This window comes from Zingiber officinale, chromosome 8A (assembly GCF_018446385.1).
Source record: "Zingiber officinale cultivar Zhangliang chromosome 8A, Zo_v1.1, whole genome shotgun sequence".
NCBI classification, from domain to species: domain Eukaryota; kingdom Viridiplantae; phylum Streptophyta; class Magnoliopsida; order Zingiberales; family Zingiberaceae; genus Zingiber; species Zingiber officinale.
Window position 1 is genome coordinate 122,141,333 of NC_056000.1, and position 14,344 is coordinate 122,155,676.

General features: G+C 33.9%; 1 protein-coding gene across 2 annotated transcripts; it reads right to left on the reverse strand.

Moving 5' to 3' along the window:
• Positions 1-5,311: 5,311 nt before the first annotated feature.
• Positions 5,312-13,807, reverse strand: LOC122010073 (protoporphyrinogen oxidase, chloroplastic-like). 2 transcript variants are annotated; one of them, XM_042566450.1, is made up of 9 exons: positions 13,338-13,807; positions 10,759-10,944; positions 10,588-10,672; positions 9,911-10,058; positions 8,661-8,741; positions 7,160-7,331; positions 6,327-6,486; positions 6,096-6,199; positions 5,312-5,882 (listed from the first exon to the last, which is right to left on the reverse strand). In XM_042566450.1, exons 1-9 carry the CDS (start codon positions 13,704-13,706, stop codon positions 5,583-5,585), a joined length of 1,605 nt encoding a protein of 534 aa, XP_042422384.1. In that variant the 5' UTR covers positions 13,707-13,807; the 3' UTR covers positions 5,312-5,582. The 2 variants fall into 2 exon arrangements, with proteins under 2 accessions (XP_042422384.1, XP_042422383.1); XM_042566449.1 differs by having other exon boundaries at positions 8,661-8,747.
• Between the last annotated feature and the right edge of the window lie 537 nt (positions 13,808-14,344).

Consider the following 14,344-nt stretch of genomic DNA (forward strand, 5'->3'; position numbering starts at 1 on the left):
AAATCAAGGAAAGAAGAAAGAAGGTCAAGATTTAGAAATTGATTTTTCTACTATCAATTGATAGATATTAGATTTTGCAATAGAAATACTAGTTCTTTTAATATTTATTTATTTATTATTTGTATATAGTCTTAATAAAAAAAATAGGAATATAAATATACTGAGGGGGCGTTTGGTTTAGGGTAATAGGAGTGGGGAATGGGAATGGGAATCATTGATTCCCATTGTTAATGTTTGGATTATAAGAATAGGAATACAAATAAGGGAATAATATACCCATTCCCATTCCACAATACAATGATTCCCATTCCGATTCCTATTCCTAGGAAAGAACCAAACACCCCATGAATGTTTCAAGAAAATAGAAATGTAAATGAATCAAATAATGAACTCATTAATATATTTATTTATAGCTTATGCTCGAACTCATTTAAAGCGCTCGATTAAATATAATTTAAACTAGCCAAACTCGAGTTTAACAGTCGTTTACATCCCTAAAACGAAATTCAACCCATTAAACCGGACCAATCTCTCTACCTCCTAAATTTACTTCTGAAAAACGAGCTAAATAAAATATATATATTCTTTATTAAATAAGTCAAATTCACATAACGACATGTTCAGCAACATGGATCTGTGAAGTTCTTCGGAACCCCCTTTCGATCCTTCTATTTAGGGCAATTAACTTAATCAAACCAGAAACAGAGGACGGAAAGCGCAGCTCATGCAGATCCAACTCCAAACTAATTAACAACTTATTTATTCAATCCCACAACACTAACTTACACATCAACACAATATAATCGAGAATCAAATTAGTTTTCCAAGAAATAAATCACAATGGAAATTAAAACGACCTCCAATTAAACAAGCAAACCATACAGAAGCGGAAGGTTTCGTCGATCGCCAGATCTAGTATTGTACAGCTTAGGGCTGGTTGTTGTTTATTTGGTGATGGCGTACACGGCGTAGATGATTCCCGGGATGTACCCGAACAGCGTCAGCAGAAGGCAGATCCAGAACTCCACCTAAATATTTAAAAACAAGTATGATCTTGATCTTTATCTTTTGTTCATTTTTAACAAGAGAAAAAGAGAGCGGAGTGGAGGAAGATGTAAACCTGGCATCCGAACTTGAGGAAGACACCGAGAGGAGGGAGGATGATGGCGAGAATAATATCGATGCAATTTGCCGTGCCCTCGTCCGCCATTGATGACCTCGAGCTGAGATGAGACAGAGCAAAGCAAAGCAGGGAGTGACCGACGGAGTGCAGTCAGTGGAGCCGATGGGAGGAGGAGGAGGACCAGAAGCTTCGAGCTATAAATAGACGGAAGCGGCGCGTGCAGATCACGTGGGGGAGAGGGCTCTCGCTTTGCTTAGCCGTGTTTACTTCCGCGTCATTTAGTATTGTTTCTGCCTTTTTAATATTAAAAAAAAAGGAAAACTAATTGCCGACATCTTCCATCGGATGTGCCGTTTCAGGGTTTTCAAGCATTACCGTTGCGGACGCATGGCATCCTCGAGGGACGCCACGTGGTCCGAGATGATGACGGCTATGTGCATTGCTGCCCCGTTGAATTTTGAAGGTGGAGTGGGTCTATTTGGAGGTATGAATTTAAAAATTAATAAAAAATAATGTGTGTTTTTTTTAAAAAAAATATTTTATGAAGGAAGAGGGATTAGTCATATTTTTCTATTATTTATTTATTATAAAATAATAGATGATTAATTTTTAGAATTTTTTTATTCATTTAAACAGACAGAAAATGGCGTTCCTTTCTCCGCCATAACTTCCCGTCCTCACCTGTGAGAGCTATGGAGGAGCCCTGCACGGGCGATATTGCACGACCGGTCCAACACAATGTGGTCTTGCATGGGCGGCGCTTATACATAGGGATGAATAAAATTTTGATTAAATTGAATTAATCGTATCTAACGCGACTAACGTGTTGAATTTAGAAATTAAATTCAATTAATTTAGTTTTTGATTTTTTAAAAAAATTCAGTTTAGTATTCAGTTAATTACATTCTTAAAATTCATAGTTTAATTAAACCAAACAAATTGCAAAAAGATATTAATTTAATTATTTTTTATTTAAAAATATAATTAAATAAATAAAATAAAATTTAAAATTTAAAATTTTGATTAATTAAGTCAAAAATTAAATTAATTAATATTTAATCAGTTAATTTATTTAATTTTTATAGAGAAATTCGACTGATTTAATTAGTTTAATTTGTTTAATTTTCTAGCTAAATCTGTAGGAACAGATTAACCTCCCTCCGCGCTTGCTTACTTGCTCGCGCTGCCTTCCTCAGTTCCTTGGGCGGCCCTGGATGGACGGTCTCACTTGCAGCTCACGATCAACTTTAAACGCGACCGTCGGAAATATGTTTCTTTTTCTTTTCTATTATTTTTTTACCCCTTTGTTTGCTTTTAAAGTTTTTTTTTTATATAAAAAGAAGATTCCTTTCCATTTTCAATGCGGGAAAGAAAGCCGTTGGGGGTTCTGTAAAGGCGTAGAGAACTGATGCCCATTGTATATATCAACTGGTTTGTTTCTAAAGGGAAATGTGCTGGAGGATAAGTGGAGATCATATAGGCATCTGAAAGAGCCACCGCCCTGCCCACGGGGCTACGCTGTCGGTGGGTTCCACTTGAAGCAAGAACATGGAGTAGAAGTTGACTACTTGCAGGAGCCTGGAGCCCTTGAGCCGCCCTAGGTCGGTGATGGCATCCTGGACGTGACCGTTTGTTTAATCACTCAGAGAAGTCAACAGTGGTGCATGATTTTATGGATCTCTTGCTTTATTTTGGTGGAAGAGAGACAGCTGGAGCCATGATTCGACAGCCTAGCGTACGTACAAGCTTAGCCCATAGATAAGTGATATCCGTAAATTTTTTAAAGAGATTTGTTCTGTCACATTATTATCATATCAAAAATAAAAAATTTTATTTTTTTTAAAACTTATTTTTTATTATCATAATTCTTTTTTTTATAAACTCCACTTTTTTTAAAAAATTTTCTCTATCCTCTCTCAACTATTTTTTTTAATAATTTTAGTCCCAAAATTTTAATATAGATTTATAAAAAAAAATTATAAACTCCACCTATATAATAAAGGAGGGATTTATATTCAGAAATTTATAACATAAATTGTATACTGCAAATTTCCCACTACATATATCCTAAGTTTTTAAATTGATAAGTTAGTTTTTAAATTGATAAAAGACACATGTCATTTTAGTATTTATCAAAAGAGTGAATATCCTTCTGATAAATTTAATTTTTTTTATATATATTTTTTCCAATTATTTTTTCTCTCTTTTCCTTTTTCCTCCTATTCATAATTTTCCGTTTATTTTTTTCTCTCTCTTCTCGGATGAATAACGTATGAATAACATTTTATAAGATTTAATAATTTGTTTATAACATTTAAATATTTTTAGAGAAAAAGAAATAAATAATGGATAGTATATTTGAACTCCTTGTAATTTTAAAAATACACAGGAATTGAAATGAGTACAATCAAAGTTTTCTAGATCCATCAGTGAGTTCCGACCAAAATATGTCATCCATTGTTTATTTTGACTTATAGGAAGTGTTAAAATATAATAAGGAATAATCACTAAATTCTCCACATTGGACCTGATATGTATGATATCAGGCATAACGTGAGTCTGATATAGAATTATATCAGACCCAATGTAAAGAGTTTTGGTAATTCTTCCTTATTATATTTTAATACCTATGACAAGCTAAAATAAACAATGGATATCATATTTAAACTCCTTGCAGCCCCAGAAATCCAAAAGAATCGAAATTGGTGTAATTGGAACTCTCGAGGTCTATTAGTGAGTTTCGGTCGAAACCCATTTAATAGATGTAGAGAGCTCTTATTGCACCCATTTTTAGTCCCTATAGATTTATGAGGTTGCAAGGAGTTCAAATATACTATCAATTATTTATTTTGACTTCTCCAAATATATTTAAATATTATAAAAAAATTAATTAAACTTTTTAAAATGTTATTCCTACGTTATTCATCCATGCAAAGAGGGAAGAAAGAAAAGAGAGAAAAGAAAAAAATAAAGGGAAGTTGTATACATAGGAGAGAGAAAAGAGAAGAGACAGAAAAATGATTGAGAAGAAAAAACACAGAAAAAATTAGGGTATGTTTGGTATGCGCGTTTTTCATTTTCATTTTCTGAAAAACATGCGTTTTCTGAAAAACATGCATTTTCTGAAAAATGGTGTTAATTTGGTTTGCGTTTTTCGTGCCTATTTTCTAAAAAAAGATAGTGTTTTCTAGAAAAACAGAGAATGACAAAAAGTCATTTTCTATTTTTTTGAAAATACGCGTTTTTCAGAAAATGAAAATAAAAAACGCACATACCAAACACATCTTAAAAAATTCGGGAGGATAGAACGGTAAGTGCACTTAAAAAAGTGTTCCCTTTGATAAATATCAAAGAGATATATACTTTTTAATTAATTCAGAAATTTGGATGCACCATTTGATAAATTGCCATTAGTGATGGTAAAAAAATAAAACAAAACACACCCCTTAATAATAAGGATTTAAATTTATATTACACTAGAGAATTTAAAAACTTTGTGATAAGATTATCTGTAAGAATAGATAGATCCAGAATTAATTGAATTGTAAGAATTAAATACATAGATTTAAAATATATATATATATATATATATATATATATATATATATATATATTATAAAAAATATTTTGATAATATTTAGGAAAAATGCCATCTTTTAATTGTATTTTTAGATTTTTTTATTAATTTTTAAAAGTAATATTAAAAAGGTCGAGTCTAAACCTAATTAAACCCGCCTTATGTCTAAATCCTAAATAATTCAGAGCAACCAAATAGATTAAGTAATTAATTTTTACCTAGTATAATAAAACTAAGGAATAACAATATCTGGTTCATGAGATTGATTGTGTTCGAGGATGTCTGAAATAAGCTAATCACTTACTACAATAGAATTGATTATATGACTCCAAATCTATGGTGCAAAATTAGGTCTTAATAAAAAATTTATAATTGATTATACGGCTCCAAGTCTATAGTGCAACAATTATATTTTAATAAAAAATTTAAATCTTAACTGCGACACACTATAGAAATTTCCCATTAATAAAATCTTCATTCTTGATTTACCGTCAATGGAAAAGTTTCATAAAATTAGATTGATCATGTTGAACTAAAATATCTGAATTTTAAAAATAAATTAGGATGGGCTATGTGAAACAGTAGGTATAAGGAATACTAGTGTACAAGTATTTACAAATTTTCCTAAATCTTATTCCGGTGCCATATCAAGTGACATTATAATAAATTGACATTCAAACAACAACAACAAACTTTTATCCCACTAGATTTATCGCACTAGATGGCTCAGTTAGAAATCGACATTCAAACAAACGAGGGGAAATGATCATAAATGACAAAAACAAAATTTATATATCAGTAATGATGCAGAAACGATACGCCCCAAATTAAGACTAGGAAACACATTGCCATCGCCTGACAAGAACAGCTGACTCTGGCCTTTCAGTTGTAGGCATACTTGGACAAGAAACCTGCTACCTGGGAGGCACTCTCGTATGCTCCCTCGATGCATCGACCCAAGGCAACGCCTGCTACATAGTTGCCTCCGAGAAACAAACCATCAAATCCTTCCTGACTGAGGGCTGTCTTGGCAGCTTCAAGACTGTCCAGATGCCCGACCAAGAACTGCGGTATGGCCTTCGGCCATACTCTTACGCCCACTGCTACTGGGTCTGGGGCATTCGGGCTTATCAAGATTTTCCTGAGGTCACGGTCAACTGCTTCAACCAGCTCGCTCTCCGCCTATGTTTAATGAAAAATTATTTAGAATCCAAGCTAAAATCATCATGTCCAATCCATTCTAACCAAAGCTAACAATCATACAAGGACAATACAGATTGATAGTCTATCGTGAATGTATTACTTCGAAATGTTCCAATCAGGCGCACATTAACTACTATTTACATATGAATAGTATGAATCGCTACAAGTGACAACAGTAGATTGAGGCGGTACCTTCGATACAATTCCAGTATTTGTAGCACCTCCTATGTAGTTGAGAAGCAACACTCTTCCAGGTGGAGCACGATTAGGAAAAAGTGAAGAGCTATATATGGTTCCTGAGAGGAAAGCAGCCAGAAGTGTAAGTACTAAAAATAATAAATTTAAACAGTGAGTAGGGTTCATGGATTGATTATCTATCGGCTCGCAAGACATTGAAACCTTTTGTAAGAAGAGAAATTGTACCTAATGTCTCGACACCTTGGCTGCGAGGATGCAACTGACCAAAACCCCTAAGCTCACCATCTATCAGACATTCCTTTCTAATTGCTTCCTTAGGATATGAAACAGAAACTGCTGCAACCGGTGGATAATAGAACTTCGAGAGAGCCTCAGCTGCATCATTCTGAAGGTAATCACAGATTAAAACAAAAATGTTTACAAACAAAATGGTGTGACAAAAAAGGGAAACATAATGATGACAAAGAATATCAAGTACGATTCAGAAATAAAAACCACAAGTAATGATTGCAATCAGAAAATACAAATACCCTAAACCATGTTTTGAAGTTTCTAATTAGATGTATCCTTATCCCAATATCCAATTGTTTCTACCACAAGAGATAATTTGCCACAGTTTTTTGTTCGACCAATTAGAAAGAACACCTTGTAAAGAAAAAGGATGAAAAAATCCTACCCGTATAGATTATTAACTTTGTAGCTATACAGCTTATATCGTGTCCTTATGAAATAGAAAAATTACATATTAGAAAAGCAAAACTACATACAACAATTAAAAGATTTTTTTAAAATGCAGCTTGAAGCTGAAAAAGGAATGTGACATTTTGTATTCATTTAATCCGTCAATTTGACATATAGACACAAACATGGCACAACAAGTCTAACAGGAATTGACAAGATGCCTTCCACAATTACATTTTAAAACAAAATGATTGTCCATTGATTATATTTCTTAATCACTGTTAAAGGAGAAAAAAAAACTTTTATCCAAACAGTGAATGTCAGTGCACTTTAACTGGAACTTGAAATACACTTCAGCAAGAGAGATTTTGACATACTGAAAGAGGACGAAGGAGGTCGCTAGCAACATATGATGGAATGGTTAGGATAACACTTTTAGTCTCCACCGATTTTAATCCTTCTGGTGTTTCATACATCAAGATATACCCTTGATTATCCAGCTTTCTAATGCTCGTGAGCTTCCATGATAACTTGACCTTGTTACCCAACCTGAATTTTTGGCATCACCAGAGCAACTAAGGTTACATATTAATCATTGGAAAGAAGATCACAGAAATATGTAACAAATTTACATATATAGATGTTAAAATTGAAAGATGATAAAGGTAACAAGGATTCTAGGTGCATATTGGCAAAAATCAACAAGGGTTGAAAGATTCTGTTGTTTTTTTTCAGCATTTAAAAGTTAGGACTAGAAGAACTCAAGATACAAAAATATACATAATAAACAATATGCATATAGTGAGACAAAATTTATCTCTTCTCTCTTAAAAAAATAGAGTGAGCAAAGCTAGGAAAACTTTCATTCACAAATATACCTGCCCCTTTTATAGGGCTTGAAGAACCATCCCTAAGACTCAAGATAGAGGTTGTGTAAATGAGCACTAGTGAAAGCCAAAGGACCATCCACAAAAACTCAAGATATGAGTGAACATAGATAGAGATTTATCAAGACTTGTTTAAAGGTTTGAGATTTGAAAGAGTTCTAGCAGAGGGCAAAAGTCATCAAGACATGTTTAGATGTACGAGACTTAAATAAGCAACCATTGAAGGCTAAATGATCATCCCAAACACTTGAGTGATCATGGGCAAAAACCATCAAGACATGCTTATATATTCAATTTTTACAGTGAAAGTTAAGAGAAACCATTAAGAAATGCTTAGAAGGTTGAAAGTATTTGAAAGCTTGGCTTGAAGTTGTCTAAATTTAGTATAGAAAAAATTTAAAAATTTGTATTTGACTTGGAGAGATTTGAAGTTTGAAAAGTATTGAATGGCTCTGGAAGGAGAATATGATTTGGAGAAATTTGAATTGACTTCGATTTGACTTGAAAGAGCCCTTATCAAGAATATTTTGAAATTGTCAAAAGTAACTTGGTAAATTTTAATTCAAGATGGTTGGTCCATATAGAAAAAAAGAATATAGGGTCTCCTAAGGGAAAGAGACTTTAACTTTGTCTTTCAATTTTGAAAATGTTTAAATTCTAGAAATCTTCAAAAATTAATTTTAGATGTTTGCATAATTTTTCAGAACGAATTAAAAACTTCAATAGAGAAACTTGTGAAATAATTGTCTTTCTAGAAATAATTACAAAATTTGAGAATTTTCAAAAAATATTTTTTCAAAAAATGCCTAGAGCACAAGTCAGAACAAGCTGCAATTTGTGAAAAACAACTTACAACTTAAAATCGCAATGTGATTGAGTGATTATAAGGTTAGCTTATACTTGTTGCCAACCTAGTTTAGATCAACTCACCCATAATTCAAAACATTTTCAATAATAAAAAAATCAACATATTTCAACAACACATGTTTACCTTGAATAAATTGCATTAGGAAGCGTCGCAAGTCCTTTTCTAAAAGATGCAACAGTTTGTCCCTTGGGCTTTGGCAAATTCCTGCAGCTTAGCAAGTATTTAACAGGACAGTTAATGCAAGGTTTAAAATCTCGACCTGTGCCGAGGTTTCGATATCGTATCGTGCCGTGCCGACACAGTTTCGATACTTGATTATATATATATATATATATATATATATATATATATATATATATATATATATATATATATATATAGAGGTTGTTGTATTAATGTTATGTAACTTGACCATATATGTAAAAACTTCTAAAATAAAATTAGACATTTATATCAATAAAAATGTGTTTTATATGTTTAGGAACTAAGAATCTAAAAATAGAGAAGATAAGTATTATAATATCTATTATTTCAAATCTCAAATTGATTCTAAGATAAAAAAAATATTATCTATAATAATTATATAAATTAACAAAAATCATAATATATATAATAATTATATAATTATAGTTTATAAATATTCTAAATAATATTATATATATATATATACATAAAATCAAATTTATTTTAAAACATTTATTTATATTTTATTTTTTTTAACAATGAATTTTTTTAGAATAATTTATAAAATTTTAAAATTATTATAAATTTTCAAAATTATTTTAAATTTATAAAAATAATTTAAAGTTTGTTTTTAAAATTATTTTAAATTATCTATTTTTACTTTAATTTTTTTATAATTTAAATAAAATAATAAAAATATAAAATTATATATTTTAATTAGATCAATTAATTAACCGTTTCTTTAATTAATTGTTAATTTATATAATATAAAACTATAATTTATATAATAATTAATTAGAAATTAGAAATTATATATAAAATATAATAGTTTTATTTAAAAGTTTTAATAAACCTTAATGTTTTCTCAACCTCTCCCATCGCAATTTTTGCACTCGCCGCCGCCTCACCGCGGCCGCTGCTTCGCACCGATAATCCGAGGTAGGTCTTCATCCCCAAATTGATTCGTTTTTTCTTCTTTCTTTCTTCCTTCTTCTTCTTCTTCTTCTTCTTCTTCCTTCTGTTGCGCCTGTGTGACGCACGCGAAATTGTTGTGCGTGCGGTGCCGGTCCCGAGTCGGAACGGTAAAAACCGTCCGTTTCGGGCGGCACGGCTCGTGATTTCATTCACTGAGTTAATGCACTCAGCATTACTGTATAGACTAAGAATGCTTTTTAAAATCTGTAACTTACGGATCTCTAGGTTGCTTGGGGATTTTGTTCCTCTCTTGAATTGCTTTTATAGTACCACCGATTATGCTTCCACCATTCTGTTCCAATTTCCAAACCTTTCCAAATGCTGCCTTCATGCTAAGCTTTGCTGGATCGCCAGCATATACACCTGTGCACAATGCAGTATATGTCAAATTAAGAAGCATGCTGTAGGGATTATTGCCGTACTGAAGATAAATATACAGATAATTGAAGCATAACCATCATTGCAATGAACATTCTTCTGATCCATGAGAGTAATTGTCCATGTTGTGGACACTCTAGAAAACAAGATCAAAGGTATAAGAATTTTTTTTTTCTTCAAAAATGAACAATAAATCATATCCATATGGAAACTCCAAACAACAATAATAAGGCTACAAAATATGGATCCTTAACCATGACATCGTGAAAATGTATTTAGTGGAGATTAACATATAAACACAACCCAACCTGCCTTTGAAGTAGGCATACATCAATCCAATGGAAACACATTCTAAGAAAAGGATACAAAAAATGGGCGAAGCTATGGGGAATGAGCCTAACAACTTTCTCCAGAACTAACAAAAAACTGATTCGTTCACAAAATTAAACTGAAAAGAAAATCTGGTCCATTTAGCTATACAAATATACAATCAAAAGAAAAATAAAATATTGACCTGAGCAGAATGGCTCTATCAGACGCTCAAACACCTCGTCTCCAAGATTTCGGCGCACAAATTCTTCAACTGACTCCTCATGTCCCTGAAACCTTTGCCAAACATTATATATGAGGAAATAAAAGAATAGCAATTCAAATTATAAAAAGAATGTTGATCAAGAGGACAAACTGGTGGGGAAGGACGAATTCCAATAGCACCAAATCCAGCTCTCAGCTTACCGCCAATGCTCATCAAGTCGAATACAGGCATGTCAGTTAGTTTGGATGGCACTGGCCTCAATTTCCCATCCCACAAAACAAATCGTGGAGCATTTGGATCTCCAAATACAAGCTCTTCCTTCAAACCACTATCTACCTATGATAAGAATATTATATCTTAAATAATAAGGAATGAAGGGGCAGTTAAAAGCCCAAAAAATAAGTTTTATATAAAGCAAAGGCATGGCATTCAACTTTAACAAGAAGAAGGATAGGTTACACTTTTTTTGTGCAAGGTACAAGGTAGATAGATGTCTTATTGCAAAGCATAACATATTTGAGAAAATTAAATAAGGCAATATATGAAAGAAACCAAAGAAAAATAATCAGTTTCTGTTTCAGTGTGACTATTGTTATTTGTTTAAACAGATAGCACTACGAACCAAAGACCAGGAGAGAAAATGGAATCAAATAACACAACACATAGTAAATGTCATGCATAAAGGATACAATAAAAGAACCACATGGTAAATGAACAGAACTTAATGAGACAATGACATGCAAAAATTGCAACGCACACATACAAGTGAAAAATGAAGACAAATAAAGTATAGAAAATGTAAAGGAAAGTCTTGAGCCCTGACAATGATACATGGTACAGATTTCTTTGTATCAAGGAAAGAAAGAAACCCAATTGCTAACAAGTATTACACAGCATCAAAAGAAACAATACAATGTAAACCAAGATAACAACAAGGTAGAAAGGTTGCTTGTGCATGAACAGGCAGACTAGGCAAGCATTAGCATTAAATGAAATGTCCTGCAAGCAAATATTTACTCTAGTATTTTTTTATTAAAAGTATTATAATTAAATCCATGCCTGATGACCCAAGTTCAAACCAATAGCATGTTTCAAGATAATGCTGCTAACAGACTAAATTAAAGGCAAAGAAACTAGATGAGAAATTCAAGAATCCACGGTATATGTGGTGCCTAGATGATCAAATTTTATGGCAAGCCCAATAAAGAAAATCAACAGTGAATTTTTTAGATTAAAAAAAGGAGAGAAATCAGGTAACCAAGCATTTTATGCATCAGAAGATAAGAGCATGTCTTGCATCTATGAGGGTGCAAAACAAAGTATGATTGCTAGCAAATTTTTTGGAACATAAAACTAAACTAGCTTGATCCATATAACAACAAGTACAACTTCCACATTGCCATGGGGATACAGTATTAGGTCATTTGACCTGACCACATGGATGAGATATTGAAAATATGATCCACTCATGGATTCATCAGAGGCTCATTCCTCTATGGAGGGCTGTGTGATCTAGTTAAGTGTTTGACGATGAGGAAATTGAATACCTTATGCAGCCAAGTGAACCAAACCATAAAAATGAATGAGGATTGGAAAATATGTGACTTGTGTCATTCTGGCATTGATGACAGTAAAGCAACAATTTCATGAAGAAAAGTTTTCATATATATCAAAACATTCCCCTATCAATACCAGATTGTATTTAAATAAAGTTATGACATAATTGTATCAGCAAGACTCCACCAGGAATTATAGCCTCAGCATGTTTTGAAGCATTAGCACAATCCTATTACACATTTTGTATAAGATATCAACTACCATGAAGAAGTATGAAAACAGGGTAGCTATAATTTCAGTATACAATGTCAATTTGTTATAGCATAAAAGAATCACCATATAAAATACCTAGCATTGTAGAATGATTAAGGTAGCTGTGATGTAGGACTGTGTGAACAAACTTATAACAATCTCTGACCTCTCAAAAAAGTTGTTTTATAATTTCTATGGATATTGAACAACATTCTACATGAAGCCATTTGAGCAAAAAAAAAAACTTATGGTAGCCTCATTTGGGCAAATAAGGTGAAGGATGGATGGATGAGTAAAAGGATGAATCCAAATATCTAGCAAATATCTAGTCAAATTACTTATAATGACCAGCATCACCTTACCGTTCAAGGCAATCAATATAAGATAAATTGCATTAATTAATTATCATTGCAAATATCTTGTGAAGGAAAAGCTAAAGTTGATTAACTACAGTTGCTCATTTTATGAATTGGCAGTTATGAATTATTGTATGAAATTTAGTCAGATGGAATGAGAGAGGAGAGAATAGAAGTTAGAGAAAAAGGCTATTATTATCTTTCTCTTCAAATTTAAGTATCCATCTTTCAACTTATCCTTCCAACAGAACAGGTGAAAGAATGGATAGTTTCATTCATTTGTCCATCCAAAAGAACAGGTGAACCATAAATGAATACCCATCCATCCTACCAAAAACGTGTGCTTAATTAAGGTAAAATTGTTGCCTTCCAACAGAACTTTGCTGTACTCTCAAACTAAGTTTAAATTATTGCTCTATCCATCAATTCCCAAAAATAAACAGGTCCATCAATTTTGACATTGTCAAACGAACAACATAATACCGATCCCATTTTTCAAAGACCTCTGTTGAAAACGGAACCGAGTAGTTTAAAAAAAAATCCAAAATGAAGATAAGAATGTACCGCCATGGAGAGTACGGGATCGGAAGGCTGGAAGCTGTTAGGACCCTCCTCCCAAAGGTAGCCATCCCTCTCAACTGTGGTGATGTTGCCGCCAACCCGGTCCTTCGCCTCCGTCACCAGGACATCCAGCGCTGCCTCGGCATGCTTCGTTGAGAGTGCCTGCGCCGTGCAGAGCCCGCTGATTCCTCCACCGACCACGACACAGTCCGCCGAGACTCGCCCCGCCGCAGCCTCGCCACCCGCGTCCCGGACGGCGGGGTTGCTCGCCACGTTGCATCGAACTCGCCGGGGGGCGTCCTTCACCCGGAGGCCATCGACGGCGGTAGGCGGCCCGGCGGAGAAGGACACGATGGAAACGGCGGCGGCCATCGGGATTCGACGAGATGACGAAGGAGCGCAGCGATTGGGTTTTGGGATTTCGTTCGGGCTCGTTTCGTCGTCTCTTCTTCTACGTCATCCGAAACGACCACGACATCGACTCGTTCTTTATCGGCAAGGTTAGTGGGCTATAATTGGGCTCAGAATATGGGCCCATATTTCACATTAACCTAAGCTCAACTATTGGTCCAGTAAAAGCCCATAAACCATCCCAATTATAGTTTTAACCATACATGCCACCACCTTAGCTATATCATCTTAGCAACCTCTCTATAATGAGACAAGATCTCCTGTACCACTTTTTAAGATCAAGGGGATACGTCATTAGTATTTACGTTCGGATCACGATCGTGATCCGGTCGCAAATGGTTGTGATCCTTTCCTGGGTTCATCGTCTCCATCAGATTATATTTTTTGTTCGGAGCGGACGACCGGAGGTCGCACTCTCTCGGTGTCCAATAACCTGACTACTTATTCACCAGCGGAGGCTTTCAGGTGACCTCCGACCGCCCGCTCCGAACAAAAACTATAACCAGGTGTGGACGATAAACTCATGAAGGGATCGCAACCATTTGCGGCCGGATCGTGACGATGATCCAGCCGCAAATGTGAATGGCACATCCCCTGAA

Excerpts from the sequence above, each read along its gene's own strand:
- LOC122010073 (XM_042566449.1), bottom strand. The coding sequence starts at position 13,706 with ATGGCCGCCGCCGTTTCCATCGTGTCCTTCTCCGCCGGGCCGCCTACC. Across the intron at positions 10,673-10,758 it reads GAATTCGTCCTTCCCCACCA|GGACATGAGGAGTCAGTTGA; the intron begins GTTTGTCCTCTT and ends CAAAGGTTTCAG. Across the intron at positions 8,748-9,910 it reads CCCAAGCAACCTAGAGATCC|CTGCAGGAATTTGCCAAAGC; the intron begins GTAAGTTACAGA and ends ATACTTGCTAAG.